The following is a 25,255-nucleotide window of genomic DNA, read 5'->3' on the forward strand; positions in this document are numbered from 1 at the left end:
GTATTGATTTTACTCCCTATAAATCTCTTCATTAGAAACAAATGAACAATTGTGTAGCAATCATATATGACAATAATAAAGAACTGATATTAATTTAAGGAGCTCTTATGGCCTAGTCAACAGGGACTTGTGCTGCTAAGATTGTCCCTTTCTGGCAGTTCCTGTCCATAATCAACCCTGAGAGAAAAAGATGGAAAAAAAGATAGGAAAAGTCCTCCTAGTCTCCTCCAATGCAGTGTACTGCTGTGGAAAATCAGTGAAGGGTTAGATATGAGTCCATTTTGACTGGACAGCAATGAATTGGGAACGAGTTGGGAAGTTATAAATTTAGTGAATACTTTACTAAATGGAGTTGTGTTATGTCTTCATGTTTAAAATTTTGTTCTAACTTATTCTTATACTTTTCTTTGACTATATAACTATTCAACTTAGATAGTTTTACTAAAGAACAGTATCTAATATTCTTGTTATTGTGGCCTGCGTGAAAGCTTCCATTTAATTATATATGTGTATATTGTTGTTGTTGTTATGTGCCGTCGAGTCGTTTGCAACTCATAGCGACCCTATGCACAACAGCTCTATCCTGCGCCAACCGCACCGCCTCTGCCACACCCATCCCGATTACCCCAGTCACCGAATCAATCCATCTCATAGAGGGTCTTCCCCTCCTGCGCTGTCCCTCAACCCTCCCAAGCATGATCAGTCTCCTCCCATGCGGTTGACAGCTTCTGAAAACCTAGTGGGGGCTAACTATAAGTTGGTTCTGACTCGACAGCACACAACAGCAACAATTTTTATATTAGTGGTGATTCCCTCAGTGTAATTCCTACTTCCTCCCTTGGGTTTCCTTTTGTATTCATCTTCTTTCCTGTCTTTTTCCACCTTCTAGATTTTGCTTGAGTAAATGCTGCCCTTCTGGTCTGTTACAGTTAATCCAAGGAGTACTTTCCTCATGTGTGTGATATATTCACTTTTTAAGTTTGTCTGTTTTTTGGATGAAAGGTAAAACCACCTAGGAGTGCTTTCAGTTTCAGATCTGAAAGATCTCTAAGGGCCGTAGTCTTAGGGATTCCATCAGTCTATATTAGACAAAGCCTGGTCTTTTTTTTGTGGTTTTAAATTTTGTTCCACCTTTTTCTTGCACTCTTTCCAGACTTTGTTTTATAATCATGCATGATGGTAGAGGTAATTGTCCACCTCTAGTTCTTCTTATCTCAGGCTAACAGAGGGTGAAGTTCACATGACCTGTTTGTCCTTTAGACAGATTGTTTTCTGAGTCTTTGATTTCTTCCTTATTTTGTACTTTAGATAGAAAAAAATTCAATAGTTGCTTCTGAGATGGTCTCTCCAAAGCTTTAAAGACCACAGTCATACAGTAGGGATAGTGAATGCTGCCTTTGTGTACTGTGTGCCAACTGACTTTTTTATTTCTGTCAATAGTTAGTATTCTTATTTCAACATATTTTGCTTCTCTAAATTTGTTGGCAAATTTCATACTCAGAAATAAATTTCACGATCTCTAGGAGTGTACTTATTTATTAACATTTTTCATTTTGTTTGCTTAACTCAGAAAAAAGAATGATGAACTGAGTTGTATTACAGGGATCAAAACATAATTTACTGGGTTCTTTTCATGCTAAGATATGATGTAAAATCAAGAGACAGTTCTCAAAACACATTGAGCATTTGGCTTGCATGTACACTGTTTGTGGATGGAGGAAGTGAATGTGTCTCTGTTAGTGCCTTTGATCTGTAGTGTTGGAGAAGAATATTGACTATACCATGGACTGGAAGAGAATGAACAGGTTCATCCTAGAGAGGGTGAAACCAGGCAGGCTTCTCCTTGGAGGCAAGGATTGTGAAGCTTCGTCTGATGTACTTTGGATATGTTGCAAGGCGGGACCATTTCTTGGAGAGGGATATCATGCTAGAGAGAGTGGAGGGAGAGCCTAGGAGAGGAAGGCCATCAAAGAGATGGATTGACTCAGTGACTGTGGTAATGGCGGTAGGTGTGTCAGAGACAATAAGATTGGCACAGGATAGAGCAGGATTTAGTGCTATTGAAAATAGGGTCACTATGAGTCGCAGGTGACTCAACAGCACATAACAATAAAAACAACTATGGTAAGTGGACACTTTATCTGAGCTTGTCACTCCATTGTTTAAAAGATGTTAATGATACCATTGACACAGAAAAGAAAACTTCTTCACACACTCTACATGGTCTGAGTCTTAGTATACTAGCTCACAATAAACAAGCACCATATTAACAGGGTTTTCTCTGCACTGGCCTGCCTTTTCTTTGTAAATGTGGAATATAGTTAAAGTGGGGAGAGTAAGAAGAGTTTCTTCTCTGGGTTTATGGCTGGTAAATAGTGTATCTGTGAGAAATTGCTAGAACTAGTCATTTGAAATACTATAAACCAAAATGCTTTCCATGATAGTTCTGTTGTTAAATCAGAAAATGAATGAAGGTTATTAATATGAAAATGCTTTTTAATGCATTAAAATAAATGACATCAGGTCAGAACTGACTCATAATTGACCCTCAAAGCAGGTTTCCAGTGTAAGTTGCATGGAGGGAAATTGCCAATTTTTCTCCCATGTTGCCACTGGTGGACTCAAAACTATAAGAGAGACATCATGTTCGGGCCGTATAACTCCCTTCAGATTGTACTACTGGAGCTGCCATATAAACTATAAGAGCCAATGATGATCTAATGAAACACTGAACAACATGCTTTAGTCTAGAGGACGTTATGCTGAGTGAAATAACTGAATCACAAGAGGACAAATACTGTATAAGACCAGTCATAAAAACAGGGAAAGGAAGGCAAGTAGAATATGAAATGGTTAGACAATGAATGCCTTATTATAATAGATAAAAAGATGTGAGATAAAGGATAATCAGAAAATGTATAGATTGCGATTAACAGTGTAGAATAGGAAGTGTATAACTCTCTAGGGGGATAAAGTGGAGAAAGATTTACATACAGAAACGATCATGGAGTGTTGACAGGATTGGGAGGGGAGTAGGAGAAGAGGAGAGATTAGCAGATTGGTGGGTAAGGTGAAAAGAAAGGAAGGGTAGAAGATGATTTGATGAGACTGTAATAAATGACTGGTAAATTGTAACTAATATGATGAGACAAAACGTTTGTGAATGATTGAAAATCTATTTAAAAACGACAGGTGAAACATATAGTTAATTACAATAATTTAAATTTAAAAATTGTTATTTGGAATATCTTTTTCACATTTCATATTAAGAGTTTATTTTTTGTGTGCACTTTCAGATAATCACAAGGATTGTTCTGGTGTGTCCTTACATCTCACACGTCTACCGTAAGTACTTCCAGTTATCCTAGATAACTAACAATATTAAAGTCACTGAAATCTTGAAAGGCACATGTGTACAATATTGGTTATTTATTTCTGTCTAGGAAATAACCCTAAATTTAGTGGTTTAAAACCACAAATATTAACTATTTAACATTTTTTTTATGATCAAGCATCTTGGTATACTTACTGTCCTGCACAGAGGCTGTACTCAGGGTTTGGCTGGAGCTGCAGTCACTTCCAATACCGTTTACATGATCACTGATGAGATTCATTTATGAGCTGACTGTTGGTGGTGATTGTATTCATTCCATACCCTGTGGCTTTTCAACCCGGCAAGAGGCTTCCATTAGACCAAGCAAGTGAGAAAACAAGAAAAGCTGCCTAAGATGGAATCCAAAGTTTTTTCAAGCACAGTACCAAAAATATCATGCCATCTTTTTGTGTCTTATTTGACTTACTAGACTCAAGTTACTGGGTACAGCCAATACTCAAGAGGAATGAATTAGATAAGGGTGCTCAGTAGGAGCCATTTAGAGATTGCCTTCTAGGGTCATAAATATGTGTATGCTGTTAATTACCAAAAAATGTTGAAATTTTAAGAAAAAGAATTCTACTTCTTATTTTATATTAATTCATTATAATATTCACAAAGATTACATTTTCTGTGTATGTGTATGTATATGTATATGTGTATATATACGTATATGTATATGTGTGTGTATATATCTATCTATATATATATATGGTATATCTTATCTTACAAATCATTTTTACTTACTCAGATGTTTAACATAAATAGTACTGTTTTCTGCAGACAACCTTTAATTGCTGGCATGTATCTTATGATGTCTGTTGACACTGTAATACCAGCAGGAGAAAAAGGTAAGTGATGATACTTTAGTATTTAACATTAGCTTATTACCTAATCTGTACTAATGGATTTCAAGAATTTTTTATATACTTTTGAAAGGACTAATATTTTTTGATCCCCGAAGAATAATCCAATTCTTTATTCATTTTGGTTTTATAATAGATTTTTGTGTTGTTGCAAATCATTTGTTTATTTTTTTTTATTCATTTATTGAGACACCAAAAAGTGAAGTCTCTACGTAGTAGTAGTTGGACCTAAGTCAAGAAATAAGTCTTAATTATTTTACAAATGAATGTTCTTTTCTCCAGATGCAAAAGCTAATTGTAATAATGTACATAAACAACTGCATAGACTACCAAGTCCAAAGACTAGCAAATGTAATTTACAGAGTTTTTGGACTTAAATATACTGAGCTTATTTCCACATCTTGAATGTGACGAGTAATAGCTGCTGATCTTATATTTACATATCTCTACAAGAATAATCTTTATTAATGTGTATCAAAAGGCCTCCTAAAGAAGGTACTATATTAAATATTATCCATTTATGGTTTGGAGGGACTCTTTTAGAGTTAATGACTAGTAAGTAATTTATGATATTTTCATCACCATTAATTTATTATGTTTATTGAATTGCTTCCATGTGTTAAACGGTAAGGAAGCAAAAATTATAAATAAAACAGTGCTTCTCAACAGAAGCAATCTGTTCTTCTTAGGTGTTTTTCTTTAATTTTTTAAAAATCTCTTTGAGAAGAGTATACTTGGGGGAGGGGTGAACAGGGAGAAAATTGCAACAATGAGTAAATGGAAATCCAAAGTCTCTGTAAATTTTCATTAAAATTAATAAAAAATGATTAAAAAATTAAAAAAAAACCCTCTTTGTTCCAAAAAATAAAAATCATCTTTTAAATCTAGTCAATGGTGTGAATTTCACAGTAAAGCTATGGTTATACTGACAGGTAATTTTTATTTGACTCTAGTAGTTTTGCTTAATGAAATAAAAAGTGAAGGCGAGGGATGCTTATTTTGTCTTAGCATGTTTTTTATATTGATGTTGATTGCCATTGAGGTGAGCACACCTCATAGCGACCCTATGAACAAAATACTTGAAGACTTTGTATAACTTTCATCATCTCTCAAAGTTCATAGAGTTTCCAGAGGTATGTTTTTTAGGAAGTGGATGCTTCTCCTGCTTCCAAATAGTGACTAATATATGTTGTTTTTGTTGTTGTTGTTATGTGCCATCGAGTCGCTTGCGACTCATAGCAACCCTATGTACAACAGCCCTAAACTCTCCTCTGTCCTGTGCCAATCGCACCGTCTCCGATACACACATTCCAGTTATCCCAGTCACTGAATCAGTCCACCTCATAAAGGGCCTTCCCCTCCTGCACTGTCCCGCCATCCTACCAAGCATGATGTCCTTCTCCAAGGACCCGTCCCTCCTTACATCATGTCCAAAGTATGTTAGACAGAGCCTCAGAATCCTTGCCTCCAGGCAGCTCCCAGTTTAACCCTTTCCAGGATGAATCTGTTTGTTTTCCTAGCAGTCCATGGTACCCTCAATACTCTTCTCCAGCACCACAGCTCAAAGGCATCAATTCTCCTTCTGTCCTCCTTAGTCATTGTCCAAGTCTCTGATGCATAACATGTGATTGCAAAGACCATGGCCTCTATCAGATGCACCTTAGTTTCCAGAGAGACACCATTGTTCTTCAGTACTTTGGAGAGGTCCCTAACAGCAGGCTTTTCCATGGCAATATATCTTTTAATTTCCTGGCTACTGGTGCCAAGACTGTTGACTGTGGAGCAAAGCAAACTAAGGGCTTAATATCTGCTGTGTATTTGAGAGAGTATGTGTTAATAAAAAATTCAAGTTCCTAGAATTCTGTGAATACCCTATTCATTTGTTGTTGAGAGAGCTTTGTGGGCCTGGTGGATAGAAAGTTATGCTACTGAGTCAAAGGTGAGTGATTTTAATCTGTGGCCCTCAGGCCTGGTTTTGTTTTTGGTTAAACATTCTTCTAAGTGGTATAGCAGTGGTCTGTCCATTTGCTGTACAGAGGTAACTCGTGGTTGCTGTGATGCTGAACACTGTGACACTGATATATCAAAAGCAATAATGGGTACCCATGGTGGACAGTGTTTGGTGGAGCTCCCCAATTTAAAACAAGCTTGGAAACAGGAGTGGCATCCACTTCCAAAATAGTTTGCCTCCAGAAACTCTATAAACTTGGTTAAACGATGAAAGTTATACAATTGGTCATGACTTTCATTCATAAGGTCGCTATGAGTCATCTACAACTCTATGGCACTTGACAACAACAACAATAACCCTATTCATATCTTTAGAAAAGTATAATACTATTTTCTAGTAGGATAATGATAATGTTTTTCTGTTTTCATGTCTCACAGTGGTGAATTCAGACATTTCATGCCATTATAAAAACTATCCAATGCATGTCTTTGCCTATAGAGTTCACACTCACCATTTAGGTAAGAGTTTTAAGTTTCCTGTTAAGTGATAAATATGATTTTTAAAATGTATTTGTATACTGCATAAGACCATTGTTGTAAAAATAGAAAGATACTAGTAATATGTATGTAACAGTTCGATTGGGAAAAGGGAGAGAGGCAGGGAGACTGAGGGTGAGGACAGAGAAGGAAATCACAACTTTGTAGAGTTTGGTGGGCAGAAGGAGGGGTGAATGATACAGTGAGACCCTGAACGGATGGAGTGATAGTGGGCATAGATCAATGATAATTAATTTTTTAAATCAGTGTATAGAAATAATCTTATTAAACTCAATTTGAATGAAGGTATGTGTGAAGCACCATATAAAACATAATATATAAATTTTGTATACAAACCAATATAAAGGATCTGGGAGAAAATACAGGGTAATAATGGGCAAGGTTTAGTAGTGATTAATTTTATAAAACATAATGCATGACAATGATTGTATGAAACACATTGTGAATGAAGGATAATGTGAAACACAATGTATATGAACTTTGTAAGCAAAACAATAAAAAAATTTTAAAAAAATTTAAAAAACCCAAAACATATTTGTAATGATAAATTGTAAAAATGTAATTTTATTTAACCTTAATCTGCTTTAATGAAAGGAATTTTACCCAATATCTTGAAACATTTTATGCTATTTTGTATTATTTTCATTAAAATGCCTGCCATTTTGGATCTGTGAGATATTCTGATGCTATTTAAAAATAAAAAGCAAACAATACAGGCTTTATTATTGTTATAATATCTTATTAATAAATTTTATAACTTTTGGTTGTTACAGGTAAGGTAGTGAGTGGATACAGAGTAAGAAATGGACAGTGGGCAATTATTGGACGTCAGAGTCCCCAGCTACCACAGGTGTGTACGAAATAATTAAATTTTCATTGGAAAAAAATAATCACTAATTAGTAACTTTTAAAAACTCCTCGTGGAACATTTGTAATACTACAATTTAAAAGTTTTTGAATCTACCTTACTGTATATCTAAGCAGTATAATCATTTTTATAATTTATAATTTGGTACATGTCAGTCCTCTATTTTAAAGCCAGCATTGATAGTCTCCTATATCCAATAGCTGAATCAGACAGTATCTTAAATAATTACACCGATATTATTGAGTTTCAGGAAATGCATACCATATTGTGTTATTATTTGTCCAGTATTTGATATAAGGCAGAATAAAATAAAGGTAAATACCCTTTTTTTCCAGAAGTTGTGTATGTATATCTTCATCCTCTCAATAAAGGAATGTATTTATTAGATGATGATGATTATTAAATTACTAGAAGGCTGTGGTTCTGGACTTCATTGGTAATTTTAATGAATGTTTATATGGCAGGCTTTCTACCCTGTGGAACACCCAGTAGATGTTAGTTTTGGTGACCTATTGGCAGCAAGATGTGTTTTCACTGGTGAAGGAAGGACAGAAGCTACTCATATTGGGTATGAGTCTTGAAATTTTACTGTTTAAGAATTTTAATGGGGAAAAGCATGATTATAGGTGAAAATACCTTCGTGAATGAGCTGCAGATAATTTTTTTTTCTTGTAGTGGACAGTTGCAACAAACTATATACCATTTTATCTTTTCTTAAACTGAAATATTTGGAAAAGTCTCTAATAAGTAGTTTTTCATGCTTGTTTTATTTTTATTTTTTAAAATTTTTAAAATTTTATTATTTTTGTGTGTATGTACCATCAAATCAGATCTGAATGGTACAAGAAAAGATTGTCCCTCCTTTTCCAGCAGAGCATCTGGTGGATTTGAACTACATATCTCTGGGATTGCAGAGCGGCTTCTTGCCACTCAGCCACCAGAGTTCCCTCTAATTTTTAAGCTTCTTTTTTTATTCATTGTTGTACCTTTTCTCTCTTCCCTTCTGCTCCCCAAGTCCACCCTGCAGGGCACCCCTTGTATGAGATTGTTCTCATACAAGTAATGCATAATCATATAGTCCTTTCAGACAGTTCTTCCACTCATCTGTTCTAATGCAGTGTTCATTATCTATCCACTTATCCTCCCATTTCCTCCCCACCCCTGCCCCAAGTCTGTCCTATAACAGCACTGTTACTCATATTTGTCCTTTGGTGATTGAGATATTTCACATACCTTCCCCATGGTGTGTATATTATTTTATTGTTTTTCAGTGCAGCATAGTATTCCATGATGTGGATGTACTGTAGTATTTCTATCCATTCATTTGTTGATGAGCACTTGGGTTGCTTCCATCTCTTTACTGTTGTGAATAACATAGCAATAAACATGAGTGTGCATATATCTGTTTGAGTTGTTTCTTTGGTTTCTTTAGGGTATATTCTCAGTAGTGAAATTGCTGGGCCAAATGGTATATCTATTTACAAATTTTTGAGAAAGAACCAGACCACCTTCATAGTAGTTTTACCATTTTACTTTCTCACCAGCAGTGAATAAGAGTTCAAATCTCTCTAAAACCTCACCTGCATTTGTAGTTTGCTGCCTTGTCGAAATTTCCTATTTTTGCTCAGGTGAGATGATATCTCATAGTTATTTTGATTTGCATCTCTCTAATAGCCAGGGATTTAAAACATTTATATATGTATTTGCCATTTATGATTTGGTTATCTTTTTCTTGTTGACCTACTAGAGTATTTTATTAATTTTAGGTATAAGTCCCTTTCACATATGTTATTGCCAAATATTTTTTCTCAGTCTTTGGCTTTCCTTGTTACCCTGTTGGAGAAGTTTTTTGATGTGCGTACGAATTTTACTTTTAGAAGATACCATTCTTCTATTTTATTCTCTCAGGGTAGTAAGATTTTCATTATGCTTGGAAGACTGTCTATGCTATGGTTTAGGGCTTCTAAAATTCTGCCTAATTTTTCTCTGATTAATTTTATAGTCTTTGGTTTTACTTCTAGGTTCTGTATACACCGTAAGTTGTTTTTTGTGAGGTGTGAGGTGTGGGTCTTGCTTAACTTTTCTGCAGATGGTTTTCCAGTTTTGTCAACATCATTTGTTGAAGGGACTGTCCTCTCCCCACTTTACAGATTCTGTCTCTTTGTCAAAAGGTCAAGTGACCATAGGTGGATGAGCTGATTTCCTGGTTCTCAGTTTGATTCTGCTGATCTGTTTGTCTGTTGTTGTACCAGTACCATGCTATCTTGATCAGGAAGTGTGATGCCACATACATACTTTATCTCCTTCTGTAGTTTTACTTATTCAGGATCTCTTACCATTCTAGAGGGAATTGAAAATTGCCTTTTTCATCTCGTTGCAAAATGGAATTGGTGTCTGAATTGAAATTACATTGAACTTGGAGATTCTCTTTGGTAAAATTGTCATTTTCACAATGTTGCATCTTCTTGTCCATGTGCACTGGATAGTCTTTCATTAATCAAGATCTCTTTTTGCTTTTAATGTTTTGTAATTTTCTGTGTGTAGCCCTTTTGTTGGATTTACTCCCAAATATTTCATCTTGTGATGGTGGTGGTGATGTTATGTGCAGTCAAGCTGCCCATGACTCATAGAGACTCTATTTACAATAGCTCTTAATCCTATCCTGAGCCAGTCTTACTGACTCCAGTGCACCTAATCCCATTGCCCCAGTTGCCATGTCAGTTCATCTCATCTGAGGTTTTCCTCTTCTGTGCTCCCCCTCCACCCTTCTGAGCATGATGTCCTTCTCCAACGACTGGTCCCTCCTAGCCAAGTGCCCAAAGTATGTGAGACAGAGCTTCAAAATCCTTACCTCCAAGGAGGAACTTATTTTCACCGTCTCTATAACACTTATTTGTTCTCCTGGCAGTTCATGGTAGGTTTCATAATCTTTGCCAAAACCACAAAAAAGGCATCAATTCTTTTGTCATCCTTAGTAATTGTCCAGCTTTCTGATGCATATTGTTGTTGCTTTGTGGCTTCAATGCACCTATGAGTCATAGCAACCCTGTGTACATTAGCTCTAAACCCTGCGCTATCCTGAGCCAACCAATCTCATCGTCTCCAACAGAACTAATCCTATTTCTTCAGTCGCTGAGTCAATCCATCTTGTTCTTCTGCCCTGTGCCCCCAACACTCCAAGCATGATGTCCTTCTCCAGGGAGTGGTCTCTCCTGGCTATATGCCCAAAGTATGTGAGAAGGAGCTTAAAAATTCTTGCCTTCAGGTAGAAGCCTGGTTTCACCCTCTCTAGGACAGACCTGGTTTGTTTGGTTTTTTCCTGGAAATCCATAGTATGTTCAGTACACTTCTCTGACACTATAAATCAAAAGCATCCATCCTTCTGTCATCCTTAGCTAATTGTAGAGCTCTCAGATGCATAGAAAGTACTTGTGAAGACTTGCCTAGATCAGATGCACCTTAGTCTCCAGACTGATATCATTGCTCTTCAATATTCTAGAGAGGTCCCTGACAGAAGAATTTCCCAGTGCAATTTGTCTTTTGATTTACTGTGTGATTGTGCCAGTAGTGCTGATTGTGGAAGTAAGCAAGCTGAAATTGTTAACAGTCTCAGTCTTTCTCCATCTACCATGAAGTTGTCACTTGGCCCAATTGTGAGCATCTTCATTTTCTTGATATTGAGCTTCAATTCATATTGAATACCACAGTCCTTGACCTTCTGCAGCAGATGCCTCATGTCCTCCTCAGTTTCAGAAAGCAAAATTGCATCATCTGCACAACACAGGTAGTTACGAGTATTTCTCCAATCCTGGTGTCACATTTGTCTTCATAAAGTACAGGCTCTCAGATGATCTGTTCCACATATAGATTGAAATCATATGAAGATAGGATACATCCCTGACACACACCTTTCCTGATCCTGAACCATACTGTGTTTCCCTGCTCTGATTTGACCACTGCTTTCTGGACTAGCTGCTCTGAAGGAATTTGCCAACAAGAAGGGTCCAGGAATTGATGGAATACCAATTGACATATTTTAGCAAACAGATGCTGCCCTGGACATGCTTACCAGGTTATGTCAGGAAACCTGGAGAACAACTCCCTGGCCAAATGACTGGAAGAAATCTTTATTTAGTCTCAGTCAAAGAAAGGTAACTCAACAGATGTGGAAATTATCAAACAATATTGTTATATCATATGCAAGCAAGGTCCTGCTGAAGATTATGCAAAAATGACTAGAACAATACATCAGCAGAGGACGGTCAGATGTGCAGGTTGGGTTTAGGAGAGGCCATGGTACTAGGGATATAATGTAAACATTAGATGGATCTTGGCTAAAATCAGAGAGTACCAGAGGAATGTTTATCTGTGTTTCATTGACTATGCAAAGTATTTGACCATATAGATCACAACAGTTTGGTCTAACTTTGAGAATGGTGATTCCAGAACATGTAATTCTGCTCATGCAAAACCCCTGATGCATAACAGTTCTAATCGGTATTGTTTTCATTAGCTCCATTTCTATATTCTCTTTGTCACTGTAGAGAAATCCAACTGAATTTTTTGTATGTTGACCTTGTACTTGGCTGAACTGCTCAACTGTGTCTAAAAGGTGAATACAATTGACAAACCACTAGCAAAACCAACAAAGGAAAAGAAAGAAAAGACAGATAATCTGAATAAGAGGTGAAAGAGGCAATGTCACAAAAGAACCAACTCAAAGGAAAAGGTTAACAATATTATGAAAAACTATAGTCTAACAAATGTTAAAGCTCGGAGTAAATGGACAAATGCTTGGAAAACCACAAAAATTTACCCAAACTGATGCAGACTAAAGTAGAACACTTGAACAGATTAATTATAAAAGAAGAAGTTGAACAGGTCGTAAAACAGCTTCCAGCTAAGAAAAGCCCTGAACCACCAGGTTTGTGTAGATTGTGATGCTATAGTTTCAATTGTTTTTGTGTTTTCTTTTGCATTTCTTTTTGCCTTAATTTTTATAATTTCATTTCTCTTAGAGATTATCAGGTGTTTTTATATTCTTTTTCTACTTGTTGGAGATATTGAGTTAAATAATCAATTATTATTTTTTTCTTCCCTTTGAATATGTTTGCTTATTGCTATGAATTGATCTCTAAGCATTGCTTTTGCTAAAAAAAAAAAGCATTGCTTTTGCTGTATCCCAGAGATTTGGTAAGTTGTACTATCATTCTCATCTGTTTTAAGAAACTTTTTAACTTCTCTTTTATTTCTTTATTACTTACTTGTGTTCAAGCAGGGCATTGTTTAGCTTCCAGGTACATGGTTTTATTTTCTCCTTTGTCCCCATGCTATTTATTTTTAGTTTTGGACCACTGTGGTCTGAGGAAATGGGTTGTGTTCTGTGGGATTTGTTGTGTTGTTTTTTTTTTAATTTAATTTATTGAGGCTTGCTTTCTGACCTAAAATATGATTTACTCTGAAGAATGTTCAGTTTGAGTTGGAGAAGAACATACACTCATCTCTTTTGGATGGTATTAGTCTGAAAATATCTGTAAGATAAAATTGGTTGATTGTATGGTTAAATTCTTCAGCATCTTTGTTGATTTTTATTCTGGTAGTTCTATCCTCCCTTAAAAGTGGTGTATTGATGTCTCCTACTATTATTGTGGTGGTGTCTATTTATTTACTTACTACAGATCTATAATTTTGTGCATAGATGCTAAGTATGGTTATGTCCTCTTGTTATATTGACCCTTTAAACTTAATAGAGGACCCTTCCTTGTACTTTATAATAGTTTTTACACTGAAATCTATTTTATCAGAGGTTAATATTACTACTTCCTGAAATCTTTCAGTGGCAATCAGTTCTTCTGGTACAGTGACTCTGTGTATTCTCTCCATCTTTGATGCTTTCTGGGTCCTTCAGTACATTGCCCATAGCATCTTTCAACCTTGTGACATGAGGCCTAAACTTGTTTTCCCATTCTTTCAGCTTGAGAAATGCAGAGTGAATTTTTCCCTTTCCAATTCCAGTTCTCTGCACATTCCATTATAATAATTTGCTTTGTCCTCCCGAGCTGCTGCCCTGTAAAAACATCTGTTCAGCTCTTTTACTTCGACATGTTTTCCTTTAGATTTGGCTTCCCTGCATTCTAGTGCAATCTTTGAGCTTCTTTTGAAATCTATTTTGGTCATTCCTTTATTCTCTGTTTCTTTAATGACCTTTTGCTTTCTTCATGGATGATATCCTTGATATCATCCTGCAAATCATCGGTCTCTATCGTTGGTGTTCAGTGCCTCGAACCTATTCTTAAGAGGACCATGAAATTTAGATGTAATTGATGCAAAATTATATCTTGATTCCTTTGCACTTACTTTAATTTTCCTCAGTGTAATTTTAAACTTGCATATGAGTAATTGATGATCAGACCCACAGTCTGCTCCTGTCCTAGTTTTGACTACTGATATTGAGCTTCTACAATAATTTCTTCTACAAATGTTGTCAGTCTGATTTCTATGCAGCCCATTGGGTGAAATGCTCACTCATGTAAAGTCTTCTTTTGTGTCTTTTAGAAAAAGTGTTTTCAATGACTAAATCATTGTAAATATAAAATTCAGTCATTCATTATTTCCAGCCTCATTTCTATCACTAAGCCTATATTTTCCAACTACTGTTCCTTCTTTATTGTTTCCTGCTTTTGCATTCCACTCACCAATTACTGACAGAATACCAGTTGACTTGGTTCAATTAACAGGTGCAGCCTTGGATGAACTCACTAGTCTATGTTAGGAAATTTGGAGAACAGCTGTCTAGACAACAGACTGGAAGAGGTCTATATTTTTTCCTTTTCCCAAGAAGGGTGACTCAACCGAATGTGGAAATTATTGAGCAATATTATTGCTACCACATGCTAGCAAAATATTGCTGAAGATCATTCAAAAATGGCTAGAACAGTACGTAGATAAAGAATTGCCAGAAACTCAAGCAGAATTTAGAAGAGGCCATGGTGCCTAGGATATCATTACTGATGTCAAATGGATTCTGGCTAAAATAGGGAATACCAGAAGAATGCATATTTGTGCTTTATTGACTATGCAAAAGTGTTTGACTGTGTGGATCATGACAAGTTGTGGCTGACATTGAGAAGAACGGGAACCCCAGAACCCTTGAATGTGCTCATGAGAAACCTATACCTGGACTAGGAGTTTGTTGTGTGAAAAGAGCAAGGGAGCACTGCATGGTTTGGAATTGTGAAGGGAGTGCATCAGGGATGTATTCTGTCACCTTAACTGTTCAATCTATATGCTCACCAAATTATCTGAGAAGCTGTACCCTATGAGGAGGAGTGTGGAATCAGGATTGGAGGGAGACTCAGCAATAACCTGTGTTAGGTAGATGACACAACCTTGCTTGCTGAAAGTGAGGAGGATTTGAAGCACTTGTTGCAAAAGATCAAGGAATACAGCCTTCAGTATGGATTGCATCTCAATGTCAGGAAAACAAAGATTCTTATGACTGGACCAATAGACAGTGTCAAGATGGATGTAGAGGAGATTGACACTGTCAACAGCTTCATCTTGCTTGGATTTGCAATTAACACCCTTTGTACCAGCAGTCAGGAAGTAAGGAGACACATTGCAATGGGAAAATCTGCCCTTAAGAACTTATCCGTATTATTAAGTAGTAGTGATGTCAGTTTGAGGACTAAGGTGTGTCTGATTCAGGGCATGGTCTTTCCGATTGATCGGTTTGCATTTGAGACCTGGACAGTGAATAAGGATGACAGAAAGAGAATTGATGCCTTTGAACTGTGGTGTTGGAGAAGAGCACTGAACATTCCATGGATGTCCAAGAAAATTAATAAATATGTTTTGGAGAGGGGGCAACTGCAGTGCTATTTGGAGGAAAGAATGATGAAGCTTCACATCACATACTTTGGACTTATTGCCAGGAGCTGCTATTCCTTGAAGAGGGACACGATGTTGGGAAGGGTGGAGGGTTGGCAACTGAGTGGAAGACCCTAAACGAGTTGGACTGAGAAGATGACTGCTGTAATGCGCTCTTGTGTATTAGGAAGTGTGAGGATGGTGCAGGGCAGGACTGGTTTTAGATCTTTTGTTCAGAGGGTCTCTGTGAGTCTTACTGGACTTGATGGTACCTAACAACAACAACAGCAACAATATTGCTATTCCTTCTTTTTTCTGTTTACCGTTTACTTGATATATTGTTTCCACTCTTTGATTTTTAGTCTCTCTTTATCTTTACTTTTTTAAGTCTCTCTTACAGAATATTGAGGGGTGTTGTTTTTTTATCCAATCTGCTACTCTTTTTTTTCTCTTCACTGCTTCATTTAAACCATTTATATTCAGTGTAATTACTGAAAGGCTAAGTTTTACTGGTATCATTTTGTTGGGTTCTTTTTGGTATTGTTGCTAGTTTCTTTGATCCATCCTCCTTTTTTTGGTGTCTCCGTGAGAAGGACTTCAGTATTTTTGGAACACTGGTCTTGGTTTTTACAAACTATCTTCGTTTCTTCTTTTCTGAGAATATCATGATCTCTCCATATTTGATGGACAATTTTGCTGAGTAGAATATTCTTGGTTGGAGGTTGTGTTCTTTGAGTTTTTTTATATATGTCCTTCCACTCTCTTCTTGTTCACATGATTTTTGCTGAGAAATTGAAACTTAATCTTATTTTGCTGTCTTTGTAAGTTACTCTTAGTTTTTCTCTAGCTACTTTCAGAATTCTCTCCTTGTCTTTGATTCTGACAAAATTGACTGTGACATGTCTTGGTGTTTTTCTTTTGGAATCTGTTCTGTATGGAGCTCACTCAACTTATTGTATGTATGTTCTCTCATTCATCCTTGTTGCTGAAAAAATTTTTTCTAGTAAGACTTCCACAACTTTCTCAGTGCCTTTTTTTGCCGCTTCTTATTCTGGGATTCCAATTATTTGCAAGTTTTGTTTCTCTTTGTCATATCCCACATTATTCTTAGCTTTCTTCATTTTCCATCCTCCTTGTTTCTTTTTACTCTACATTATCAATGCTAAGAGCTCTCTCTTCTGTTTCACTGTTTTTGTGCTCCACCCTGTCCATTCTGCTCTTCTATCTGTACAAAATATTTGCAGCTTCTGAGACACTGGTCTTAATATTCTGAATTGCAATCCGTTGTTTTTCTAGGGTTTCTAATACCCTATTTGTTTTATCTGCATTGTCTTGGATTGGTTTGTTTGGTTTTTTGTTTCTTTTTTAAAATTCCTCTTGGTTTTTACTTGTAGAATCCTGTAATTTTTCAAGTTTTTCTTTCACTCATTCAAAATATTCAATCATTGTTCTTTTATATTATGTGTTAGTGAGTTCCTTCAGTCTCTCCGGCTTCAATAATTCCATGGATTCTGTATTCTGATCAATTTTCGGGGTGAAATCTTGTTTTGGTTTTGTGTAGACTGTGATGTACTTTTTTCCCCCTTCACTTTCATTATTATGATACAGGTTTTTTGGGGGGGGTTGTTGTTTGTTTTTTTGTGGGTTTTTTTTTTTTTTTTTTTTGCTTAGTGCCCTAACAGATCCTTAGTCTGTCTACCTTGCCTGGGGAGCTCAGCCTGCCTGAATTTCTGTCAGGTTCCTGGGCTCATGAGAGGACTTCCTTCAGTTGGGAACCTCACCACTCTTTAGGGAGGGGGAGGCCAACTCACCCAACCTGTGGTCTTTCCTCTCTGGTCCTTTGGTGAGATCTCATAGATACTAGGGGGGAGGGGGGTGCAGGTAGTAATTGCTTCTGTTTCTTCTCTGTTCCTGCACTTAACTTCTCTAGGATGGAAGGCTTCTTGTTTTCTGATTGTAGCCCTCTCCTGAAGTCTATTGCCCTCTTTGGTATGCATAGTGTTGAGGCCAGGTTCCCAGACTCTCTTGATGACTCTGATGGTTTTCAGGAAGAATCTCAGATCTTTTCTTCTACGCCAAAACCAAATACCTGTGGGTGCCAGTTAGTAGAGTTTTCCAATTAAGGCACATGACTGAAAAGCCGGATGATGGCCCCGGATGAGTCATGTCTTGGCTGGATTCTGAGATATGGTATTGGAAGTTCCACAAGGTGCCAGCTACTGTTGGAGAATGGGGCTTGCCTGGGCAGGGCGAGGGTGGAACAGAGGGTAAAGTCACCTGATCAAAATGACGCCAGTAAGTATGATGGTGCGGCAGGCAGCTGGCTCCCAGAATGTAGCCAAGTGTAGAAGCAAGGTTCTTCAAGGTTGCAGCTGCTTTTCACCTTATATAGCCCTAAGGCTTAGGCTCAAGGGCCCAGTGTAGGGCTGGGAGTGATGAAGGCAGTTCAGCATCTGCCACTTGTGGACTGAGCCAGAAGGTGGTCCAGGACCAACAGCAACTTCAGCTGAGGAAGATCGCAGAACACAGGCTAGAGTGACAGGGGCTTCCTTTCTTTCTCCTTCTCCAGTTGTTGTTGTTGTTGTTATGTCCATCGAGTCACTTGCAACTCATAGCGACCCTATGTACAATAGCTCTAAACTCTGCTCTGTCCTGTGCCAATCTCACTGTCTCTGACACACTCATCCCTATTGCCCCAGTCACCGAATCAGTCCATCTCCCAGAGGGCCTTCTCCTCCTGCGCCTGCCCTCCATCCTCCCAAGCATGATGTCTTTCTCCAAGGACCGGTTTCTCCTTACAACATGACCAAAGTATGTCAATGAAGTCTCAGAATCCTTCCTTTCAAGGAGCCGCCTGGTTTAACCCTCTCCAGGATGAATCTGTTTGTTTTCTTAGCAGTCCATGGCACCCTCAGCACTCTTCTCCAACACCAAAGCTCAAAAGCGTCAATTAAAGCTTCTCCAGTACCTTCCATAAAACCTCTGTATAGCATTAACTGTTACATTAGCACATATTATTCTCTGACTCATCTTTGTAAAAAAATTATCAGTTTTTCCCCTTCCGATTAAATGATGGCAAATATACAAGTTCAGCATATTCTGTTGCCTGTTAGATAATTAAGTAACTTTAGTAGTGGTTCAAAATTTCGGTGCTAATCAAAAGGTCAGAGATTAGAATCCATATAACACCTCCACATGAGAAAAGACCTGGCGATATATTCATGTTAAGACAACATTCTAAGAGATCATATCAGGGAAATTCTATTGTGTTCTCATAGCTAATTTTGGCACAAAAATTATTAGACAACACATAACAATACTAGATAATCAGAAAGATAAGACCTCTATTTCTCTGTGTTAGAACCCTGTATGCATTTAATATTTTTCCAGTTGTTTAATCTACCAAATAAAAGTAGTAATATGCAAAAGGAAATTTCACACTTTACTTTTTTTAAATACTGAGATGCTTTCCAGTAAATAGATTTTACAAATTTTGAAGCACTGTGACCTCTTCCAAAAGAGATTCATCTAAATAAAAAATGAAAGGTCAAGTCTCTTATTATATTTTTTAGTTAGGAAATAATCAAGAAGTCTCTTTTCCATGTTACTAGATTATAAAATATTTATTGATGCCACCTAGAAGCCAGGGCTTTAAATCATTTACTTCCAGATCAAAGAAAAACTAGAGAATGGAGCCATCAGAAAAAATACGTTAGCTGTCTGAAGATGGTTGTTATGATAACCATGCCTTTTTTTGTCAGAAGAAAAGGAAACCACTGGTGTAAGTTTTTTTTTTTTAAAAGGCATTTGATCTAAGGGAATAGAACTATGCCACTCTGACAGGGTGCTTTCTTTAACAAGCATCAACTTTAATGTTAACACTGAGAAAATTATCAATTTATATAAACTAAATTTCCAACACCATTTATTTTGGATAAATCTAAGAAAGAGACTTAAAGAAAGAAATAAAATTACTGAACTAAGGATAACAGTAATGCTAAGAAAAGAAGTGGCGAAGTTGACATCATTAGTTTTTAAGTAAAGCATCTAGCTTCTTTAAAATCTTTATGTGAACTAATACTACTGATAGACTACTATCTATTTTATGCTGTTGTTAAGGTATACACTCATTACTTTCATTATTTTTATTAACCTTTAAACTAGATAATGAGCAAAGGAGTAAGATTCCTTTTTAATGTATTACATGTAATTAGTTTACAAGTTTAAGTGCAATATAAGTGGGCTTTTTTTGCGTTGGTCTCATTAAGATTTTAGGAACTTTATAACTTCAGCTAGATTTTGCCTTGAGTTTTCTCTACAAAGCAGTTTCAACCCTAGGAATTAATGACTTGTTATAGAATCAGGATTGGAGACCAAAGTGATCTCGAGAGGCCTGTTTCACTTTCATGAGTCTAGAATAATTCTAGTCTGTTTAAAAATGTGGATTTAAAATAATAAACTCTAAAATGCTTATAGTAATCTATCCTTTTGTAAATCTCATGTGGGCTAAAGGAAATGTCATTTTGTAATGCAAGTGATTTAAATAGAAATAAGAAATTAAGTTATTGAACAAGTCTATAGATGAAATAGTTAATTTATACTACAAGAGAAATTTTTTCACCAGTGACATGACAAACTAATAAGACAAATATGAATAATTTTAAATATTAATAGTAATTCCTATAAGGACCTCTGGTGGCTTATCAGTTAAGAGAGTGCTGCCAACACAGAGGTATGAAATTTGAATCTATTGGCCACTTTGCAGAAGAAGGATAGGCAGTCTCCTCCCATGCAATTTACTGCCTCTGAAAACCTGCTATGGGGTCATCTACAGGCTGGTTCCAAGACAGTGCCACTCAACAACAGCAGCAATAATCCCTATAAAAATATAAAGTGTTTCTGTAGCTCATGATGTGCTTTGTTGTTTCAGATCAATAACAGAAACCACCAATCTGTTTGTAAATTAATTAGTAAGACCTCCATAAGGCACAGTAAGATCAACGGACAGTGTGAACAGCAAAAGCTAGTATTTTGTGCTACCTGTTAAATTATATTCTGCAAATTTTACCTCTTTGTACTTTTTTCCCCCCTGACCTTAGACCTAACACACAAACTTAAAACAGAATTAAATACAAATTGCTTTTATCCAATGGTGGTCTAAGCAAAGAGGTGGACCCTTGATATACTGGGATGATAACCATCATCTGAATTTTTAAATTTTCTTTCACTGCTGTTGTGTGTGTTGTCGAGTCAGAACCAACTAATAGAAGACCCTCCAAGCAGATTTTAAAAAATAGTAAATTGCATAACAGGAGATTGCCCATCCTACTCCAGGAAGCATCAAAAGAATGTGGAGGGAATATACAGAATCACTGTACCAAAAGAAATTGGCCAACACTGAAATAGTTCAGATGGTACTTCAGAGAGCTGGACAATTAATTACTAAGGATGACAGAAGGAGAAGAATCGATACCTTCGAATTGTTGAGAAGAGTTTTGAAATAGGTCTGTCTTGGAGAGAGTGAAACCACGTTTCTCCTTGGAGGCTCAGATTTTGAAGCTTGGTCTCACATACTCTGGGCATGTGGCCAGGAGAGATTGGTCTTTGGAGAAGGACATTATGCTTGGTGGAGATACAGCCGAAGAGAGGAAGACCCCAGATGAGATGGATTAATACTGTAATGGGGGCAATGGGAGTTGATGTGTCAGAATTAGTGAGACTGGCTCAGGACAGGGCAGGGTTCAGAGCTGCTGTTCATAGGGTCGTTATGGGTCACAGACTACTCGACTGCACATAACATCAACACAAACAACAAACTATATGATCAATAGTCAAAGGTATGAAGGAGGAAGTTCAATTTCCAATATCTTTGTAAGCATTGTAAAAAAAATAAGGTACCAGGAATCCGTGAGATACCAATTGACATATTTTAACTAACACATACAACCATGAGTGAGCTCACCAGTCGATGCTAGGAAATTTAGAGGACAGCTGCCTGGCTGACTAAAAAGGAAGGGGTACATATTGTTTCTATTCAAGAGAAAGATGATCAATGGAATGTCGACATTATCTAACACTATCATTATTAAAACATGCAGGGAAAATACTGCTGAGAATAATTAAAAAGCATCAAGAACAATAGTACATAGAGAACTGTCAGAATTTCAAGCTGGATTTAAAAGAGGACATTGCACCTGATATATCATTGCTGATGTCAGATCATGATTGAAATAAAGAATGCCAGAATACCATATATGCTTTATTGACTATGCAAAGGCATTTGGCTATGTGAATCGTAACAAATTATGGCAAATATTGAAAAGAATGGGAATCTGAGAACATTTAATTTTTCATAAGAAAACTATACCTAGACAAAGAGTCTGTCTGTTGTGCAAACACAACTTTCATGTATCCTGTCTCTACCTATTCATTCTGTATGCTGAGTAAATTATTTGAAAGGCTGGATTCTATGAAGAAGAATGTGGCATCACAATTGGAGGAAGACTCATAAATAACCTACATTATGCAGATGACAAAACTAAGCTTACTGAAATGAGGAAGACTTAAAATGCTTGTTGCAGAAAATCAAAGATTTCAGCCTTCAATATAGACTGAATTTCAGTGTCAAGAAAAAAAAAATTCTCACCACTGAACTGTTAAGTAACGTCATGATAAAAGGAGAAAATATTGCAACTGTTAATGACTTAATCTTATTTGGATCCACAATCAGTACCACCAGTCAGAATATGAGGAGACTTACTGCACTGGGAAAGTCTATAGTCAGGGACTTCTTCATATTATTGAGTAGTTTATCAGGTTGATGACTAAGGCGCACGTGATTCAGACATTGACATTTTCAGTCACTTGCTGCATCTGAGAACTGAATGAAAAATATGAATGGCAGAAAAATTGATGCTTTTGAGCTGTAATATTGGAGGAGAAAACTGAAGAATGAATATAGATTGAAATGTATGGAGACGTGATTCATCCCTGACATACTCCTTTACTGATTTTGAACCATGCAGTGTTTTCCTACTCTGTTCTAAGCACTGCTTCTTGGTCCAAATATGGGTTTCACATAAGCACACTCAAGTGTTCTGGGATTCCCATTTTCCCCAAGGTTAGCCACAATTTATTGTGATCCACACAGTCAAATGCCTTTGCTTAGTCAATGAAATACAGATATTCCTCTGGCTGTTGTTGTTGTTGCTATGTGCTGTCGAGTACTCTTTGCTTTATTCTAAAATCCATCTGACATTGATAATTATGCCTCTAGTCCCTCAACCTCTTCTAAACCCAGCTTAGATTTCTGGTAGTTCTTGGCCAGTGAACTTTACTATGCTGCTCTTATTCCATACTCTTATCATACCAGTAATATCTAATCATATATTCATTTCTTTTCTTTTTTATTAATGTTAATGAATTTTTAAAGATACTTTCGATTTCCATTCATTTATTGTTGAATTTTTTCCCTGCCTACCCCCCCCCGTTCACACTTCTCTTTGAAAAGTAAAAGTTCTTTCATTAATATATTCCTTTTATACAGTTCTCTCCCTCATCTGTTTCAATACCATGTACATTATTTATCCCCTCTTTTCTTAGTTTCCCACCAACCCCCATGTCAGTGCAATTTTATATAAGGGTGGGGCTTATGCCATATTTGTCCTTTTGTGACTGAGATTTTTCACTCAACATAATGTCCTCCACAGTCACCCATTTTGTTTATCTCATGAATTCTTTGTTTTTCAGTGCTGCATAATATTCCATTGTGTGAATATACCAAAGCCTGTCTATCCATTTGTTTGTTGATGGGCACTTGAGTTAATTCCAACTCCTTGCTATTGTGAACAAAGCAGTTATAAACATGGGTGTGCATACATCTGCTTGAGTGGCAGTTCCGGTTTCTTTAGGGTATATTCCCAGTATTAGAATTACTGGGTCAAATGGTATTTCTAGTTCCAACTTTTCGAGAAAGCGCCATACTACCTTCCATCGTGGTTGCACCACTTTACACTCCCACCAACAATGAATAAGGGTTCCAGTTTTTCCACTACATCGCCAGCATTTGTTGTTTGCTTCTCTGTTGAATTTTGCTATTTTAACTGGGGGTGAGGTGATATTTCGTAGTTGTGTTGATTTGCATCTTTCTTAAGCTAGGGGTTTTAAACATTTATTCATGTGTTTCTTCAGCATCTGAATGCTGTCTTTGGTTAAGTGACTGTTCATATCCTGTGCCCATTTTGCGATTGGGTTGTTGACCTTTATCTTCTTGTAGTTCTCAAATATTCTATAAAGTCTAGATATAAGTCCCTTATCAGACATGTTATTACCAAATATTTTCTCCTAGTCTGTGGCTTCCATTTTTACCCTGTTGAAGAAGTTTTTGGATGTGCATAGGGATTTGATTCTTAGAAGATCCCATACACCTGTTTTATCCTTTCCTGGTTGTAGGTTTTTCAGGATGATTGGAAGACTCTTCATGTTGTGAACTCTTGCTTCAAGGATCCTTCCAAGTTTTTCTCTAATGAAGTTTATAGTCTTGGTTTTAGTCTTAGGTCCCTGATCCACTTTGAGTTGGTTTTTGTGTAAAGTGTGAGGTGTGGGTCTTTTTTGAATATTTTGCAGATGGTTTTTCAATTTTGCCAACACCATTTGTTAAAAAGGCTGTTGTTTCCCCACTTAAATGATTTCATCTCGCGGTCAAAAATCAGTTGTCCCTAAGTAGATGGGCTGATTTCTGAGTTCTCTATTCTATTCCATTGATCTAATGTCTGTCATTGTACCAGTATCACACTGTCTTGACCATCACAGCAGTGTAGTAGGATTTGATATGAGGTATTAAGATGTTTCCAACCTTGTTTCTCTCTCTCTTTTTTTTAACCTCCTTGTTTCTCTTTTTAAGGAATGCTTTGCTTATTCGGAGTCTCTTTCCATTACACATGAAATTGGAAATTGCTTTTTCCATCTTGTTGAAGAATGATATTTGTACTGGGATTGCATTAAATGTATAGATTGCCTTTGGTAGGATTGCCATTTTCACAATATTAAGTCTTCCTATCCATGAGCAAGGTATACTTTTCCATTTCTCATATTCTCTTTTTGTTTCTTACAGTAATGTTTTGCAGTTTTCTTTGAGTAGGCACTTTGTGTTTCTAGTTAGATTTACTCCCAAGTATTTAATCTTGTGATTAGCTATTGCGATCGTTATTATTTTTCTTAGCTCTGTATTATCTTTCTCATCCAATTGATTTTTATATGTTGATCTTGTATCCTCCCACTTTGCTGAATTAGCCAACTATGTCCTGTAGTTTTCTTGCTGAGTCTTGAGTGTTTTCTAAGTATACCATCATATCATCTGCATATAGAAATAATTTTAACCTCTTCTTTGACAGTTTGTATACCTCTTACTTCCTTCTCTTGTCTTATTGCTATCACTAGAACTTCTAATACAACATTAAATAGGAGAGGTGATACTGGGCATCCTTGCCTAGTTCCCGTTTTGGAAGGGAATTGAGAACAACATTGGCTCTCGGGTTTGTGTGTAAGCTTTTTATGTTGAGGAAATTCCCTTCTATTCCCATTTTGTTGAGTGTTTTAATTAGGAAAAGGTGCTGTATTTTTTTCAAAGCCTATTCTGCATTAATTGATAGGATCATGTGGTTCTTGTTCTTTGCTTTGTTATTGTGATGAATTACACTGATTGTTTTTCTTATGTTGAACCATCTTTGCATACCTGTTATGAATCCCACTTGGTCATGGTGAATTTTATAT

General features: G+C 36.6%; 1 protein-coding gene across 6 annotated transcripts in view; it reads left to right on the forward strand.

The window, feature by feature from the left end:
- PAM (peptidylglycine alpha-amidating monooxygenase) overlaps positions 1-25,255 on the forward strand; it is a 313,806-nt gene that overhangs the window by 167,831 nt on the left and 120,720 nt on the right. For all 6 annotated transcript variants that reach the window (XM_006900674.1, XM_006900675.1, XM_006900676.1 and 3 more), the window contains 5 exons: positions 3,297-3,345; positions 4,157-4,224; positions 6,628-6,708; positions 7,521-7,597; positions 8,080-8,183. In XM_006900674.1, coding sequence (XP_006900736.1) covers positions 3,297-3,345; positions 4,157-4,224; positions 6,628-6,708; positions 7,521-7,597; positions 8,080-8,183 — 379 coding nt within the window. The remainder of the gene's footprint in view (positions 1-3,296; positions 3,346-4,156; positions 4,225-6,627; positions 6,709-7,520; positions 7,598-8,079; positions 8,184-25,255) is intronic.

Source organism: Elephantulus edwardii, unplaced genomic scaffold (genome assembly GCF_000299155.1).
Source record: "Elephantulus edwardii isolate Elephantulus edwardi_28Jun2011 unplaced genomic scaffold, EleEdw1.0 scaffold00290, whole genome shotgun sequence".
Taxonomy (NCBI): domain Eukaryota; kingdom Metazoa; phylum Chordata; class Mammalia; order Macroscelidea; family Macroscelididae; genus Elephantulus; species Elephantulus edwardii.